The sequence below is a fragment of the Paramormyrops kingsleyae genome, chromosome 4 (assembly GCF_048594095.1).
Source record: "Paramormyrops kingsleyae isolate MSU_618 chromosome 4, PKINGS_0.4, whole genome shotgun sequence".
Lineage (NCBI taxonomy): Eukaryota > Metazoa > Chordata > Actinopteri > Osteoglossiformes > Mormyridae > Paramormyrops > Paramormyrops kingsleyae.
Genome location: NC_132800.1, coordinates 43,895,766 through 43,913,232, shown reverse-complemented (window position 1 = coordinate 43,913,232; position 17,467 = coordinate 43,895,766). Strand labels below are relative to the sequence as shown.

At 40.3% G+C, this 17,467-nt stretch overlaps 1 protein-coding gene and 1 long non-coding RNA gene across 2 annotated transcripts in view; both read right to left on the bottom strand.

Moving 5' to 3' along the window:
- LOC140588875 (uncharacterized) overlaps window positions 1-17,467 on the bottom strand; it is a 65,954-nt gene that overhangs the window by 10,484 nt on the left and 38,003 nt on the right. The window lies entirely within an intron of this gene.
- LOC111850969 (uncharacterized) lies at window positions 11,909-17,445 on the bottom strand. Its single transcript, XM_023825390.2, has 4 exons — window positions 16,361-17,445; window positions 15,832-15,972; window positions 12,979-13,234; window positions 11,909-12,831 (listed from the first exon to the last, which is right to left on the bottom strand). The coding sequence occupies exons 1-4, from the start codon at window positions 16,910-16,912 to the stop codon at window positions 12,152-12,154; spliced, it is 1,629 nt and encodes a 542-aa protein (XP_023681158.2). The 5' UTR covers window positions 16,913-17,445; the 3' UTR covers window positions 11,909-12,151.

The following is a 17,467-nucleotide window of genomic DNA, read 5'->3' as shown; positions in this document are numbered from 1 at the left end:
TTGATTCTTTGATTCTAGATCTTGTCGATCTTTGATTAGGGGTCGCTGGCTTGAAAGTTTGAGAACCACTGTGCTACACCACCCACCTTGGTGTCATCTGCAAATTTCACCAGTTTACTGTATATATTGGTGTCTATATCATTTATGTAAATTAGGAACAATAGTGGTCCTAAAATTTAACCCTGCGGTACCCCACTATGAACGCAGGCCCACTGTGACATTGAGCCTCTTATAACTACTCGCTGCTTCCTATCCGTTAACCAGTTATCAATCCAGGTCGCTACAGTTCCTAAAATACCTGTCGCTTTGAGTTTAAGTAAGAGCCTCTTGTGGGGGACGACATCAAAAGCCTTTTGGAAATCTAAGTAGATAACATCATAGGCCTTCTTATCATCAACTTCCTGAGTAGCTTCCTCAAAAAACTCCAACAGATTTGTTAAACCTGTTGTCTACCTCTCCTAAATCCATGCTGGCTATCCCTCAAAATGTTATTTGAGTCCAGGTAATCTACCATTTTCTCTTTTATTATAGCCTCCATAACTTTACCAGTTATACAAGTTAGACTGATTGGCCTATAGTTTGACAAATTACTTCTATCCGCTTTTTTGAAAATGGGCGTTATGTTGGCATGCTTCCAATCAGAAGGTACCACACCTTCAGATAAGGGTTTTTGAAACAGTAAAGTTAAGGGTCGGCAAATAATATCCCTCATCTCTTTTAACACTATAGGTAGGATGCCATCAGGGCCCTGTGATTTATTTATTTTGAGCTTAGCTAGGCTTTGCAAAACATCAGCTTCAGTTATATACTGTATATATTAGTTATAGACGATGCTGGATTAGTAATAAGAACTGGTAAGTTACTAGTGTCCTCAACAGTGAATACCCGTGCAAAACTATCACTGAACTCATTTACTATATCAATGTCGTTTTCAATTATAAGACCCTTACTATCCTGCAGATTAGTAATTTCAGCTTTTAGAGCTCTTTTAGAGTTAAAATACTGGAAGAAACTTTTAACATCATCCTTAGCCTCCAATGCAATCTTCCTTTCGACATTCCTTTTAGCTCGTCTAATGTCATTTTTCTGTCATCATCAGTTATTTTCCATTTCTGGAACAAAGCCCTTTTCCTCCTTACTTTATACTTTATTTCCCTATTAAACCACCTAGGTTGCAATTTCCTAGATTTATTCTTGCTGGAAACAGGTATGAAGTCCTCTTGCACTTGCAATAATGTGCTTTTAAAAAATTCCCATGCCTCTTCAACAGTTTTGTTATTTAACTCCATCCAGTTCACAGTTTCTAGTTTTAATCTCATACAATTGAAGTTAGCCTTCCTAACATTATATATTTTTGATTTGGCCTTTGCTCTTCGGGCACTAAACTTCAAATTTAACCATGTTATGATCGCTACTGTCAAGTGATTCTAAAACGTCTAATTTACCAATCCTGTCCTGGTTATTAGAGAAAACAAGATCAAGAATGGCATCTCCCCTGGTAGGGGTGTTAACAAACTGAGTAAAAAAACAATCCTGTACTAATTCCACCATCTCCAGTTCATTTTCCGCCAGCGACAATGTCCCACTGCATCCCCGGTAGATTAAAATCACCCATAACTACCACATCATTTTTATTGCTCATAATCCTAATATCACTGTATAACAATCTGCTTTCCTCGGCAGCTACATTAGGTGCTCTGTATCAAACACCGACAATTAGGCTATTTGAGTTTTTAGCATCTAATTTTACCCATATAGCTTCCGTAGTTTTACTTATATCAGTAAGCTCCCTTGCCTGCAAGTTTTCCTTTACATATACTGCAACACCACCTCCCTTCTTACCAATACGGTCTTTACGGAACAACGTGTAACCATCCATATTATATTCTTGTCCATCCTTTTCTCTCAACCACGTTTCAGTTATTGCTATAATATCATAAGAGTCCGATGAGATAAAAGCCTCTAAATCATGAATTTTATTCCTAATACTCCTGGCCTTTAAAATACAGACAACAAAGGGTAGGCCTATTACAGTGCCCACTTATAATATGATTTTTTGGGGCTTTCTGTTTCCCCCCACTTACATGTAGTGTTAACTAACCTCCCTGCCCCCCCCCAGTCCCTAGTTTAAACTTGTTAACAGTGAAGTTTATACTTTTATTAATCAATAGGGTTACGCCTCTTTGTTTTGAATTGTAGCAGGCTGAGTACATGTGAGGGTACTGTGGGAAGGTATGTATGTGTTCAGATGTTTTGGCCATATGAGTCTCTTGAAGAAGGACAATGTCTGCCTGCAGATCTCTTAACCGATTTGCAATTTTTATCCTCTTTTTCCTGGAACCAATTCCACGTACATTCCATGTGACAAATTTAAGTGTGGTCATGTTTATATTAACTGTTAAGTTGTTTGATGTTCGCTAAAGGTGTGTGTGTGTGTGTGTGTATTGTGTATGACCTGTATGTTTGTATCTGTCCTATGTGTCTGTGTCTGAGATGGACATGTATAGTAAGTACAGCAATACTGTACAGCTTGAAAGCACTCCTGTGAAATATCTACGTAGAAACGTGGTTGCCACTCTACAAGCCATTTTATCAGAATTAATACACGAAATAAATAAAAGAAAAAGGATATTGCAATTAAAGCATCTGTTATATTGAAACATGGAAGTGGCACGAAGAAATCCTGTCCCGGGACATGTGATATATTGCCGGAAAGCTGGCAATTTGTACTATACGAAATGCATGGAAGTTCCCAGGGCAGGATTTCTAAATGTGCACTTCGCCCTGTACACTGTAACCATGTGGAAGCTGCCATCCATAATCTTAAACTAAAAGTCCACGGAAGTGGCACGTAGAAATCCTGCCCTGGGACATGTGATATATTGCCAGAAAGCTGGCAATTTGTACTATACGAAAATGCATGGAAGTTCCCGGTGCAGGATTTCTAAATGTGCACTTCGCCCTGTACACTGTAACCATGTGGAAGCTGCCATCCATAATCTTAAACTAAAAGTCCACGGAAGTGGCACGTAGAAATCCTGCCCCGGGACATGTGATATACTGCCGGAAAGCTGGCAATTTGTACTATACGAAAATGCATGAACGTGCCTGGGGCAGAATTTCTAAATGTGCACTTCGTCCTGTACACTGTAACCATGGGGAAGCTGCCATCCATAATGTTCGATTAAAAGTCCACGGAAGTGGCACTTAGAAGTGAGGCCCCAGCACATGTGATATATTGCCAGGAAGGTCGGAATTTGTACTTTACGAAAATTCAAGATTGAAGATTCAAGATTCAAAAGGTTTATTCGTCATGTACACAGTTGTACACATACAACATGTAGTGGAATGTAACCCTGGTCACTCTGAGCAGCTGTGCATGATAAGAGAGTAACAAAATATAGAAAAAATAAGAAAAATAATAAGATAAAAAATATATGAAATGTTCAGCTGTACATAATCTATACATAAGTGATAGGTAAGAGGTATATAAGTGCAATGTGTGCAAGAGGCCTGAGGTATGTGCCAATGATTTGGACAGGGTGAAGCAGTACCTAGAGGCATTGAGTATTGTCCTGATTTAGGAGCATTATGACCTGGGGGAAAAAGCTCCTCTTTAACCTTTCCGTTCTGGGGTGCGTTTCCCAAGACCATAGTTCGAACGAACGTTCGCAAACACTGTCATTAAGTTGCGTAGTTCGAACAACTCACGAGCTGTTGTTAGAAGCTTAGTACCGGGTAAATACTGTACGTCAGCGATGGCGGAAAATGAATTCTAAGAAGGATATAGTCACCGTGTAAGTAAATAATCTTATATATAATAATCTTTCATAACTAATAGGGAATAATTTAGCTCTGCGATCACATATAATGTGAAGTTGTGTGAAAATGTAGTTTGAAACGTAATTGTTGTGTGGGTCTCTGGTCATAAGTATGGTAACTGTCGGTAGTGAGCAATAGGGACACCTTGCTGGGTGATGCGGGAAGAATCCTCTGTGTGACCCATTTGTACGTTGACGTCGAAATTCAACTCACCAGTGGCACTTGCACTCTCATCTAGCACATATTGTATGTTCTAGTCACTCTTTGGCTTCTTCTCATGTTTAGAAACATGTGTGAACAGTTTTGAGTCATTGTGTTTAAGTGATGACTACTGTATGGTGGCTGTGCTGAACTTCTGCAGCCTGTGTTTTCTATTTTGCATCAAAGTTCACCACAGTGCAAAATGTGTTTTGATGAATGGGAATGTGTTTAGAGTTTTGCTCAAATCTGCAAATTGTGTTTAAAGTTTCACCAAAAGAGTGATTGATTCAATAAATGAGTTTTGGCAATTGGAAGTTTTGTTCCAAGAATGAGGTTTAGTCTTTTAGCAATTCAGAAAAACTGTAACAGAAACATAAGGCAAGGTAAACTTTAACTTACCAAAGCTCCTTGGGGCGGTCAAACCAGATGTGTCCAGTTTATATAGATACTGCACAGTTAGGGGTAAAAGGCTGTTATGGGCAGGGTGTCACGATCCGCTCCGTTCGATCCCGATGTGTGCCACGCCCACCTCATTACCTCGTGTTCAGCCCTGATTGTGATCACCTGAGTCCTGTTATGTCTAGCTTGTCTTTTGTATTTAGTCCTCGTCTGAGTCAGTCTTCCCCAGACTTGTCATTGTATTGTCATGTGTTGTTCCTCGTCTGCAAGTCCTATTACTTGAATAAACCCCGTCTGTCCGTCTTAACGGCTCCGTTTGCCTGCTTTCCGGCTCGCCTGCCCGACGATTGTGACACAGGGTTAATCAATTGTACAGTTGTGCTTAAAATGGGGTATAAAATCCTTCAAATACTACAAAAGTTATGTAAGACAACTTTTGTTTTTTGTCTTGTAAACAAGTACACCTACTCTTACAGTTTTAGACTTAACAGGTTTGTATTATATTATATTATATTATATTATATTATATTATATTATATTATATTATATTATATTAACATTGACAGAAGGGCCTTTTAGCTATGTTTTCACAGACTCTGAGCCTGAAAAATCAGGGTTAGAACTAATTTGATATAATGCAAAAAACAATGTGAGTGGAATGGATGTGTGGTTGCAATGACAGATAACATCACACGGTATGTGTAAAAGTTATTTGAAGACTGAATTGTGTTACAGTGAAAAAAACCCACAACAGCACAATAAAGGGCAAGTGACTCATGCAAAGTCAGTCAGAAGGGTGTGTGAACATGCTTGGCAAACTGGGTGATAAGTATAATGATGAATGCCTGCTCACCAGTAAGTTCATGCTTATTTCCTTACAGTATCTCTTGAGGAGGCCTGCCAATGGTGTGGACATTTCAAAATAAAGATGGTGACTGGGTGAGGAAAATTACTGTAGTCATTTGATAGATGGGAAAATATGGCTACTTGTCCTATACTGTACAGGTATGTTGTTAATCCCACTGTAGATACTCTGTGATGGATGCCAGAGGTGGCAACACCGTGTCTGTACTGGCATGACCAAGAGCCAATTCAAACACATAACAAATGTTAAACGGTATTGCACAGCTTGTGAAGAGAAGTGTTCGCTATAAAAACGCAGCCACACTACAGTGGTATGCAAAAGTCTGCAACCGCTTGTTAATTTAGCATTTTTTCCAACTTTTGACCTTTTATTTTTAACTCCTTCGTTGAGCCAATGCATTTATTTGAAAACAGTGTTACAGGGGACACAGTTGGCTATTAAAATCAAGTTTTTATTCTAGCTTGGCTTTACTTTTCTGAGTTTGTTAAAGTTCCCATGTCAATCATCTTTTTGAGTAATTTGCGTAATGTACTTCTCTCGCCAAAGTTGCAAAATAAATGAGTAATACTATATAGTAGAACAGACATGCGTCAAGTTTTCTTCATGTTCGCGTAGGTGGCCTTGAAAAAGGACATTTTGTGTCTCAGTGATGGCTCAGTATCTGGTGGGCCACACTTTGTTCTTCATCACCTGCCTGCACCATGTTGGCATTGAGTGAACCAGTTTGATGAGGTGATCATGGCTGATAACATGATTCCAGGCTGCAATGAGTGACTCAGTCAACTCATGTTCTGATTTTGGATGTCTCTTGGATATCTCCAAAGCCACCTTGTGCCACAAGTTCTCAATCGGATTCAGATCGGGAGATTGGGCAAGCCAGTCAATTGATCGATGTTGTTCTGATGCTTCCAGTTGATCACCTGTTTGGAGCAATGGCACGGTGCATTGTCAGCTTGGAACAGGAACCAGCCTTTAAACAGCTACTGCACTGATGGCACCATACACTTTTGCAGTACTGTGATGTACCATTCCGTCAAAGATGTGCAGACGTCCGACGCCACTGGCAGCGATGTAGCCCCAGACCATGACCTTCAAAGGATGCTTCACAATGAGATTGAGGCACTCAGGCTTGAACTCCTCTCCAGGAAACCTCCTCACATAGGTGTCTGCCTGGCTACCAAACAGGCAGAAAGTGCTTTCATCGCTGAAAAGCACCTTTTCCCACCGTTTCACATGTCTAGCGTGAGTTCTTCTGTGTCCAGTCAATCCGGTTGCACCTTTGGACATCAGTCATCAGTGGCTTGTTGCGTGCCTTGCAACTCTGCAGACCAAACTGCGGGAACCGGCAACAAACTGTTGATGAGGTGACACTGACATGACAGCTGTCTGACCACTCACGCAGTAGCTGAGGTGAGGTGATTGCTCAATGGAATGCGTCAAAGTGCGTGATCCTAGCATGATTTTGATGCATGTGGATGACCAGACCGAGGCGTGTCTGCCACCAAACTCGCGTTCTTCTCATGTACAATCTTTACAAGTGCTCTGTGACTGCAGCCGACTTTGTTAGTAATCTGGCAGCATGAAAATCCATGAAAATTTGTTGTTCCAAGGAATATTTCTTAAATAATAGTTTATTTTCATTTTTAATTCTTCATTCTGCAAATGCAGATTTGTTTGTTTAATAAATGGTGTTGTTCACAAATCTACAAAAAGTAATTTGAGAACATGGCAATTCACTACTTTTCATGGTTCAAGGGCCCATAAACATGCACTTATCTAGTTGAAGCTGGATTTGAACCAGCAACCTCTGGATTACAAGCCCACATACTTAGACTACTGAGCTATACACTTACACTGAACTAGTCTCAGTTGTAACTTTTCAAGTGGAATGAATTGCAATGTACCTGACTATTATACTCATTAAGGTCAGTTCATTTACAGTTCCTACTTTCAAGAGCCAGCCAGCCAATCTAATTAATTTTTAAGTATTTCTCCTGTAATATGTAATACACATTTAAGTTAATTTCCAGGTAAGCATTTCAGGCAAGGCAGTGCTCATTGACACAGATTATAAAGTTTGTTTCACTCTGCAGCTCCTGGACCTGCCCACTCTCCTGAAGACCAATAGCTCTGATGTATATTTGCATTCCATTGAGCAATCGCAAGTTGACCTCACCTCAGCTACTGCGTGAGTGGTCAGACAGCTGCCATGTCAGTGTCACCTCATCAACAGTTTTGTCTGCAGGGTTGCAAGGCACGCAACAAGCCACTGATGACTGATGTCCAAAGGTGCAACCGGATTGACTGGACACAGAAGAACTCACGCTGGACATGTGAAATGTGGGAAAAGGTGCTTTTTGGCAATGAAAGCACTTTCTGCCTGTTTGGTAGCCAGGCAGACACCTATGTGAGGAGGTTTCCTGGAGGAGTTCAAGCCTGAGTGCCTCAACCTCACTGTGAAGCATCCTTTGAAGGTCATGGTCTGGGGCTGCATGGCTGCCAGTGGCATCGAACGTCTGCACATCGTTGACGGCATGGTCAGTGGGACCAAGTACATCACAGTACTGCAAAAGTGTATGGTGCCATCAGTGCAGCAGCTGTTTACAAGCTGGTTCCTGTTCCAAGATGACAATGCACCGTGCCATTGCTCCAAACAGGTGATCAACTGGAAGCGTCAGAACAACATCGATCAATTGAGTGGCTTGCCAAATCCCCCGATCTGAATCTCATTGAGAACTTGTGGCACAAGGTGGCTTTGGAGATATCCAAGAGACATCCAAAATCAAAACATGAGTTGATTGAGTCACTCATTGCAGCCTGGAACCATGTTATCACCCATGATCACCTCATCAAACTGGTTCACTCAAAGCCAACATGGTGCAGGCAGGTGATGGAGAACAAAGTGTGGCCCACCAGATACTGAGCCATCACTGAGATACAAAATGTCCTTTTTCAAGGCCACCTACGCGAACATGAAGAAAACTTGACGCATGTCTGTTCTACTATATAGTATTACTCATTTATTTTGCACCTTTGGCGAGAGAAGTACATTACGCAAATTACTCAAAAAGACGACTGACATGGGAACTTTAACAAACTCAGAAAAGTAAAGCCAAGGTAGAATAAAAACTTGATTTTAATAGCCAACTGTGTCCCCTGTAACACTGTTTGTCAAATAAATGCATTGGCTCAACGAAGGGGTTAAAAATAAAAGGTCAAAAGTTGGAAAAAATGCTAAATTAACAAGCAGTTGCAGACTTTTGCATACCACTGTAGTGTGGCTGCGTTTTTATAGCGAACACTTCTCTTCACAAGCTGTGCAATACCATTTAACATTTGTTATGTGTTTGGATTGGCTCTTGGTCATGCCAGTACAGACACGGTGTTGCCACCTCTGGCATCCATCACAGAGTATCTACAGTGGGATTAACAACATACAGTATAGGACAAGTAGCCATATTTTCCCATCTATCAAATGACTACATTAATTTCCTCACCCAGTCACCATCTTTATTTTGAAACTGTCCACACCATTGGCAGGCCTCCTCAAGAGATACTGTAAGGAAATAAGCATGAACTTACTGGTGAGCAGGCATTCATCATTATACTTATCACCCAGTTTGCCAAGTATGTTCACACACCCTTCTGACTGACTTTGCCTGAGTCACTTGCCCTTTTTTGTGCTGTTGTGGTTTTTTTTCCACTGTAACACAATTCAGTCTTCAAATGACTTCACACACATTTTGCATTATCTCAAATTAGTTGTACTCTTGGCATAGCAATCTGACTTTTCCGGCTCAGAGTCTGTTAGAACATAGCTAAAAGGCCCTTCTGTCAAAAGGGGCTGACAGACATTCGCTATAGTCATGTTAATATAATATAATATAATATAATATAATATAATATAATACAAAATTCTTTAAAACCTGTTAAGTCTAAAACTGTAAGAGTAGGTGTACTTGTTTACAAGACAAAAAACAAAAGTTGTCTTACATAACTTTTGTAGTATTTGAAGGATTTTATACCCCATTTTAAGCACAACTGTACAATTGATTAACCCTGCCCATAACAGCCTTTTACCCCTAACTGTGCAGTATCTGTATAAACTGGACACATCTGGTTTGACCGCCCCAAGGAGCTTTGGTAAGTTAAAGTTTACCTTGCCTTATGTTTCTGTTACAGTTTTTCTGAATTGCTAAAAGACTAAACCTCATTCTTGGAACAAAACTTCCAATTGCCAAAACTCATTTATTGAATCAATCATTCTTTTGGTGAAACTTTAAACACAATTTGCAGATTTGAGCAAAACTCTAAACACATTCCCATTCATCAAAACACATTTTGCACTGTGGTGAACTTTGATGCAAAATAGAAAACACAGGCTGCAGAAGTTCAGCACAGCCACCATACAGTAGTCATCATTTAAACACAATGACTCAAAACTGTTCACACATGTTTCTAAACATGAGAAGAAGCCAAAGAGTGACTAGAACATACAATATGTGCTAGATGAGAGTGCAAGTGCCACTGGTGAGTTGAATTTCGACGTCAACGTACAAATGGGTCACACAGAGGATTCTTCCCGCATCACCCAGCAAGGTGTCCCTATTGCTCACTACCGACAGTTACCATACTTATGACCAGAGACCCACACAACAATTACGTTTCAAACTACATTTTCAGACAACTTCACATTATATGTGATCGTAGAGCTAAATTATTCCTTATTAGTTATGAAAGATTATTAAATTTCTTACTTACACGGTGACTATACCCTTATTAGACTGCATTTTCCACCATCGCTGATGTATTTACCCGGGACTATATAAGCTTCTAACTACAGCTCAAGAACTGTAGTTCGAACTATGCAACTTTACAACAGTGTTGCTCCACTATGTTCTTGGGAAATGCATCTGTAGGGGAACCGTCCACTGGCCCAATGGCGGAATCCAATAGGACAGCCGAAGGCTTGAAATGCGTGTGGATCCTTCCGAGCGCTTCTGTAAAGTTACTTACCCGTTGTAGGTAAAGACCAAATTACATCTGACTCCATTTTAAGTAAAGATCTTTATTGGCAAGTTTAGTCATGACATGTCTGTTATTTAGATTACTTCTGGGCTGTGCCTTCTATTGCTGAACTCCCACTAATCCCGGACGATGGGGCGCATCGGATTTGCCTCGGCCGATAAGGCGATCCGTGACTCTGCTATGTAGGTTTAGATGTTGGACAACCACTACAAGGTAATACAATGCTAGCCTGGATACCCGTCATGACCCGGCGGCCCTTAACGCCCCAGAGGCTCAGCTGACCATTGCCGAATCTGAGCTAGTGAGGGCCACAGAGGTTAAGCCGAAGTCTGCCGTAACTCAGCGTGTGCACGCCTCAGAGGCTGGGCCGGATTTGGTGCCGTAACTCAGCGTGTGTACGCCTCAGAGGCTGGGCCGGTCTATTACCGTAACCCAGCGTGTGCGCACCTCAGAGGCTGAGCCGGACTTTGTGCCGGAACTCAGCGTGTGCACGCCTCAGAGGCTGGGACGATCTACCGTAACCCAGCGTGTGCATACCTCAGAGGTTGAGCCGGACTTTGTGCCGTAACTCAGCTTGTGCGCGCCTCTTATCAATTCTCAGACCCTCAGCCAATCAAATTGCTTTAGGAGGAATGTGACAACTCCTTTGTTCTACCAGGTGATAAGATCCTCCACTTTGGTGGGTTTAGTCTTACTTTCTATATTTCTCTTATGTGAAAACATGCCGCTTTAAGGTTGAGAGTATTGTGCCCGTCGTACTGTGACTATTCAAACGAGACCAAACATGGGTGTGTGTGTCCCTAATGTATACCTCCTGTGTAAGTGTGAGTTAGTGAATGTAGGATGCATCTGTGTCTTGACGCAGCCAGGCCTTGTCGCTGGAATTTGGCTGCAGGGTTCTGGCCGCCCAGTGGGGGTGAGGTGTCCCTTTTGATGTGGATTTGGGTCCAGTCTTGTCGGAGCCGGTGGACCTTTGCTTCAGGACACTGGGTGGAGCATTACAGGCTTGCCAGAGCTCAGACCGACGGGGCCTGCAAGGCCTCCAGCCTTACACATCCCAGAACGGAAAGGTTAAAGAGGAGCTTTTTCCCCCAGGTCATAATGCTCCTAAATCAGGACAATACTCAATGTCTCTAAGTACTGCTTCACCCTGTCCAAATCATTGGCACATACCTCAGGCCTCTTGCACATTGCACAGCAAAATACCTCTTACCTATCACTTATCAGGGTTTCTGCAGGTTTTCTAAGAGTAAATTTAAGACTTTTTTAAGACCTTTTTAAGACCAAATAAAGGAAATTTAAGGAAAAAAAAATATCGTAGGGAAAACAATACAGCAATATGTTCTCTGTGTACCTGTCCTGAGGACCCCACACCAGACCACACTTTGCGTGTCTCCATCTAACACAGCTGATTCAACTCATCAGCGCATTAGTAGAGACTACAAGATCTAAACTGGGTGTGTCATACAGTGGTGAGGGGTCCCCAGGACACCTTTGAGAACTACTGCTCTATGACACTGCTGTTTCTCCTAAAAAGTGCTTAAACAACACACTAAAAATCTGTCAAAGTCCTAAAACAAAATACAAGCAATCTCAAACAAACATAGAAAAGAATTTATTGAAATACAGTATTGTTGTAAAAACAGTACACCAGTACATCCTCAACAATAGGAGCGTATGATTCTTCTCTTAAGAACCTCCATCTAATCCTTCAATTCTAATCTCTTGTTCTTGAAATGACCATAAACTATGAACAAAGGTTAGCTTTCTTTTTTTTGAAGACTTCTTTTGAAGAATTTCTTTCAAATTCATCAGTACTGCCAATACTGAAAAGAATCAATGTTTTGCATCAAATGCATTAATGTGGCCAAGTTTAACAACTTTCTTTGCAATTTCTTCTTCCAAATCCTCCTTTTCCTTCTGCTTATCTTTTAACCGTCTTCGCAGTGCATTTGATTTGCTAATGAGCTGTGCCATCTGACTTATGGACTTCCTTTCTGCCTCTTCAGCATAGAGGTCAGCATCCTTTTCCAGAGATGAACAAACATCAGCCAATGTTTTCTTTTTTTTCTTCAGTTGCTGAATGTCTTCCTCTGCTGCCTTCCTCTTTTGACATTGCAGTTCATTGGCTTTTCTCTTTCTCTCCTCATCCAGGTGGAGTCTGTATCTTGATCTTGCAGATTTAGCTGCATTCAGTAACTCTTTTGATAAAGGCACATTCAAAATTCCACCTGATACCCTGACATAATCACAGATCAGCCTGTGTGCAACTACTGTGTCTTCCTTCATGTTCCATGTTTCTACTTCCTTGTTTACAGAAAATCCCCTTTCGACCGTTGCCTGACCATGAGACAAAAGGAGGACTTTTTTGCAGAAGCTCCACAGCTCATTGTAAGATCCACAGATGACACCATGTAAAAATTCGTCAAGCCGTTGGTTCATGGGACAGAAAGAGACAAAAGACTCGTCTTTGGCTTTATAAAGTAGACTGCCAAACTGCTGGGTTATTGCATCACCTGTACCAAGAAATATAAAGGAACAAATAGTTACAAAATTAATATAATTTTAGTATTAGTATTGTTATTATAGTTTTTTTTAAATACTCTACTCTTGCTGACATAATCATAAAAACCTTTCTACAAATGTGTATATGTATTAAATACCAGCTGAGATCCCGCCAGGCAGCTGCTTGTTCTCAAGAAACTTCTCCACAAGATGTGTCATATACTTCTGACACATGTCTGGGTTTGAGTTCATTTGGTTTGGGTTCAAACATGATGTGTATCTGACCAAAGGATACTTGAGTGGGCTCCTTTCCTGCACTTTCTGAACAATGTTTGACAGGCAAGTTATGCAGTCCTTCCTAAACATCATTACAGCAAGCTCTCCTACTCTGCTGCTTTTACTCTGAAGAAGGGCCTGTTGAATAATACAAAGCCTTTAGGACCTTACAGTTTTTTCTGATTGCTTAAGCACATTTTTTGTAACTATTGGCTATTTTTGCAAAACTCTACACACAAATAAGAAAACCTTTCACCCAATTATCAAAACATTGTAGTTCTCTTGCAAAAGCGAACACAGCTAGATGAACTCTTCACACCTTCGTAAAAATGGTGTTTTCGTATCAAACAGTACACACAAGCCATCATCTACTAAGCACACAATGCGCCAACTGCACACTGATGGTATGAATACAAAACACATCTGGCTTTTGCTTTCTCTGTGTACAGATGTCAATTTGAGGTCATACTTTTGTCATAGTGTCATGTAAACATACAAGGATCCAAACTTCAAGTATTGGTGTTTATTCACACTCATCAAAACCAAGACAAAGTCAGAACACAAAATAGTAATTTCTCAAAAAAAAGGAAAAAAAAGACAATCAGCCTACATCATGTCGTCTTTCTGGGTCCGGCCACAAAATTTCGTCCACATCGCATGCGATATCCTCCAGTCCAAGGCACCGGGGGAAATATCTCCTTGAATGCCGTATCCAGGCCTGACATGATGCCTGGTCAATATCTCCACATGCCTCCTCCATTGCCTGTAAAAGGGCTACCTGTTGATGAGGATGACGGTCGTACACTTTCCAGCACCAGGCAGAGAAGAACTCCTCTCCCTCGGCCTCCTCTGATTCTCACTCTTCTCACTCTTACTGCTCCTTCCATTGTACTCCACATAGACAGCTTACCTGTGGCTTATTTATAGTGCTTAGGCTGATTGCAAAGTGAACTAATTCTCTAAAACAGTTTTCACATGTGAAAGTGTGCCAGACAGTTGGCAAAATAGTGTTAATGATAGCCATACATGTGTATAATTTTGCTAGGAGTGTGTTGGAAATTTGGTAATTGAGTGTAAGCAGTGAGTTGTCCCTACAGTTTTGCAAAGTGTGTGTTACAAAATTGCAAACTGAGTGCAAAGCAGTGTTTGTGCTTTTAGTTTTGCAAACTCAGTGAGTGGTTTTGCTATAAGTATTACAGTTTTTTCTGATTGCTTAAGCACATTTTTTGTAACTATTGGCTATTTTTGCAAAACTCTACACACAAATAAGAAAACCTTTCACCCAATTATCAAAACATTGTAGTTCTCTTGCAAAAGCGAACACAGCTAGATGAACTCTTCACACCTTCGTAAAAATGGTGTTTTCGTATCAAACAGTACACACAAGCCATCATCTACTAAGCACACAATGCGACAACTACACACTGATGGTATGAATACAAAACACATCTGGCTTTTGCTTTCTCTGTGTACAGATGTCAATTTGAGGTCATACTTTTGTCATAGTGTCATGTAAACATACAAGGATCCAAACTTCAAGTATTGGTGTTTATTCACACTCATCAAAACCAAGACAAAGTCAGAACACAAAATAGTAATTTCACAAAAAAAAAGGAAAAAAAAGACAATCAGCCTACATCATGTCGTCTTTCTGGGTCCGGCCACAAAATTTCGTCCACATCGCATGCGATATCCTCCAGTCCAAGGCACCGGGGGAAATATCTCCTTGAATGCCGTATCCAGGCCTGACATGATGCCTGGTCAATATCTCCACATGCCTCCTCCATTGCCTGTAAAAGGGCTACCTGTTGATGAGGATGACGGTCGTACACTTTCCAGCGCCAGGCAGAGAAGAACTCCTCTCCCTCGGCCTCCTCAGCCTCCTCTGATTCTCACTCTTCTCACTCTTACTGCTCCTTCCATTGTACTCCACATAGACAGCTTACCTGTGGCTTATTTACTGTATAGTGCTTAGGCTGATTGCAAAGTGAACTAATTCTCTAAAACAGTTTTCACATGTGAAAGTGTGCCAGACAGTTGGCAAAATAGTGTTAATGATAGCCATACATGTGTATAATTTTGCTAGGAGTGTGTTGGAAATTTGGTAATTGAGTGTAAGCAGTGAGTTGTGCCTACAGTTTTGCAAAGTGTGTGTTACAAAATTGCAAACTGAGTGCAAAGCAGTGTTTGTGCTTTTAGTTTTGCAAACTCAGTGAGTGGTTTTGCTATAAGTATTAATAGTTTTATAAATTGTGCTATAAGAATCACAGTTAGGGTTTAAGCAATCAGAAAAAACTGTAATAGTTTTAGAAATTGTGCTATAAGAATCACAGTTAGGGTTTAAGCAATCAGAAAAAACTGTAAACACTACGTTAAAGGGATGGTTCACCCAAAAACGAAAATTCTGTCATCATTTACTCACCCTCATGGTTGCTCTAAACCTATATAAATGTCTTTGCTCTGCTGAACACAAAGGAAGATATTTAGAAGAATGTCAGTAACCAAACATCTCATTCCCCACTGACTACTACAGTAGGGAAAATAAATACTATGAATGTCAATGGGGGATGATATCTATTTTGTTACTGACATTCTTCTAAATGTCTTCCTTTGCGTTCAGCAGAACAAAGACATTTTTATAAGTTTGGAACAACCTGAGGGTGAGTAAATGATGACAAAATTTAAATTTTTGAACTATCCCTTTAAATGTTTCTTTGTCTTCAGCTATACAGTACCTTAAGGACAGAGGAAGCACCTATTCCAATGTCAACATCTTTAGGAGGGACCCAGGTCTGCACATCAGTTGCATCTAATCTGGCCAGTTTAACCACAGAGACATCCAGTAGCTCTTTTTTGACAAAGCGTCTTAGAAGACTCTGTGAAAAGACACATTACCAAGAAAACATTGCATATAAAACATTGCATTGATATAATCTGTATATATTTCTACCAAATCTTGCTGCAATAACTACAAAGGCCCAGTTTCACAGACAGGGCTTAGCCTAAGCCAGGATTTGGTCATAGTTCATTTAGGACATTAAGGATAGTAATTTTTATAAAAGTGCCCTAGGAAAAAACATTACTAGTGTGCATCTTTGGACAAAACAAAGGCACTGATATATTTTAAGATCAGTCAGTGCAAGTTTCTTTTAGTTAAAACAGCTTAGACTTACATTTCAGTGTTGGACTAGGCTTAAGCCTTGTCTGTAAAACCAGGGGATAATGTCTTAATAAATTTGTAAAGCAAAAGGCAGTACAAATTACCTTCAGTAGTTCAGTTAAGTCTTTGTGTAGGAAAGGCATGACCGGCTGATCAGTTTGATACTTCTCCAAGAATGGTTGAAAGGTCCTTGACATAGCCATGAAGAAATGAAGCTTTGGAAGTATCAAGGGGTCCTCTCGTGAAGCGGCAATGGTGTCAAAGGATGACGAACCAGGGTTTGGAATTTTCTTAGATTTGACTGCATCTACATATGTCTCCATGGATGGCCAAATCTCCACAGCTCTTTCAACCACTGGTAAGTTTTCCAGCCAACGATGACCACAGAAGTGTAAAGGGAATGTAGAAGACTTGGTCACACAACAAAAATCTTCTCTTCTTGCTGGAGCACAATTAAACAGTGAATGTAAAGCCTTCAACAGTTTGTCTATCTGCCATTTTGCAAAGCCATGTTTGAATGCATTGTGCAGAGTGTGGAGTCCACAACTTCCAACAACAGCTAGCTGTGATCCTCCAAATTGCTCCATTTGTTCTTGTTGAAGGAGTTCTAAAAACTTCCAATTTACATTTGGCCCGACCATTGATATAGACACCATATTTCGTAAATTCAGTTTCTCCACGCACTCCTGGAAGTAAAAAAATCAGAATGCCAACTTAATATAGGATGTGTCACAAAATGTTTCTGTTCTATAGACCCCAGGCTATTCACAAGTGGGCCATCAAAAATTAATGGATTGAATAGAGAAGTCAGCTCTCATGAGTTTTCAAAACAATCATTATGTTGGCTTGTCAATCTTTACTACATAAGTACTAAAAGACATTCAAGGTTCAAGACTTTTAACATGTTCAGACCATGACAGAGCTGCACGATTCTGGATAAATTGAGCCTCTTTTTTTTAAATAGTGATCACAGTTCTTCTATGGTTCAAAAGAAGAAAACAGACAACGCAAAATAACATGTAATACAAGTGGTTCTGACAAAACTTTAATTGCTTCAGTCTAATTAAAAATTATTTATAAATTTGTTGGATGACTGATTCAATGACTCACTTTAATGAATCATTCACTCAGAGGCTTCACTTGTTTCATAACTGGATGAATCAGTGTTTTTGAAGGAATCTTTTCAATATGTGACAAATAATTTTACCTGT

Coding starts and splice junctions, on each gene's coding strand:
- LOC111850969 (XM_023825390.2), bottom strand. CDS start 16,912: ATGGTGTCTATATCAATGGTCGGGCCAAATGTAAATTGGAAGTTTTTA. Junction 13,235..15,831: donor GTGCTTCCTCTGTCCTTAAG/GTACTGTATAGC, acceptor ATTATTCAACAG/GCCCTTCTTCAGAGTAAAAG. Junction 12,832..12,978: donor GCCTGGCGGGATCTCAGCTG/GTATTTAATACA, acceptor TTCTTGGTACAG/GTGATGCAATAACCCAGCAG.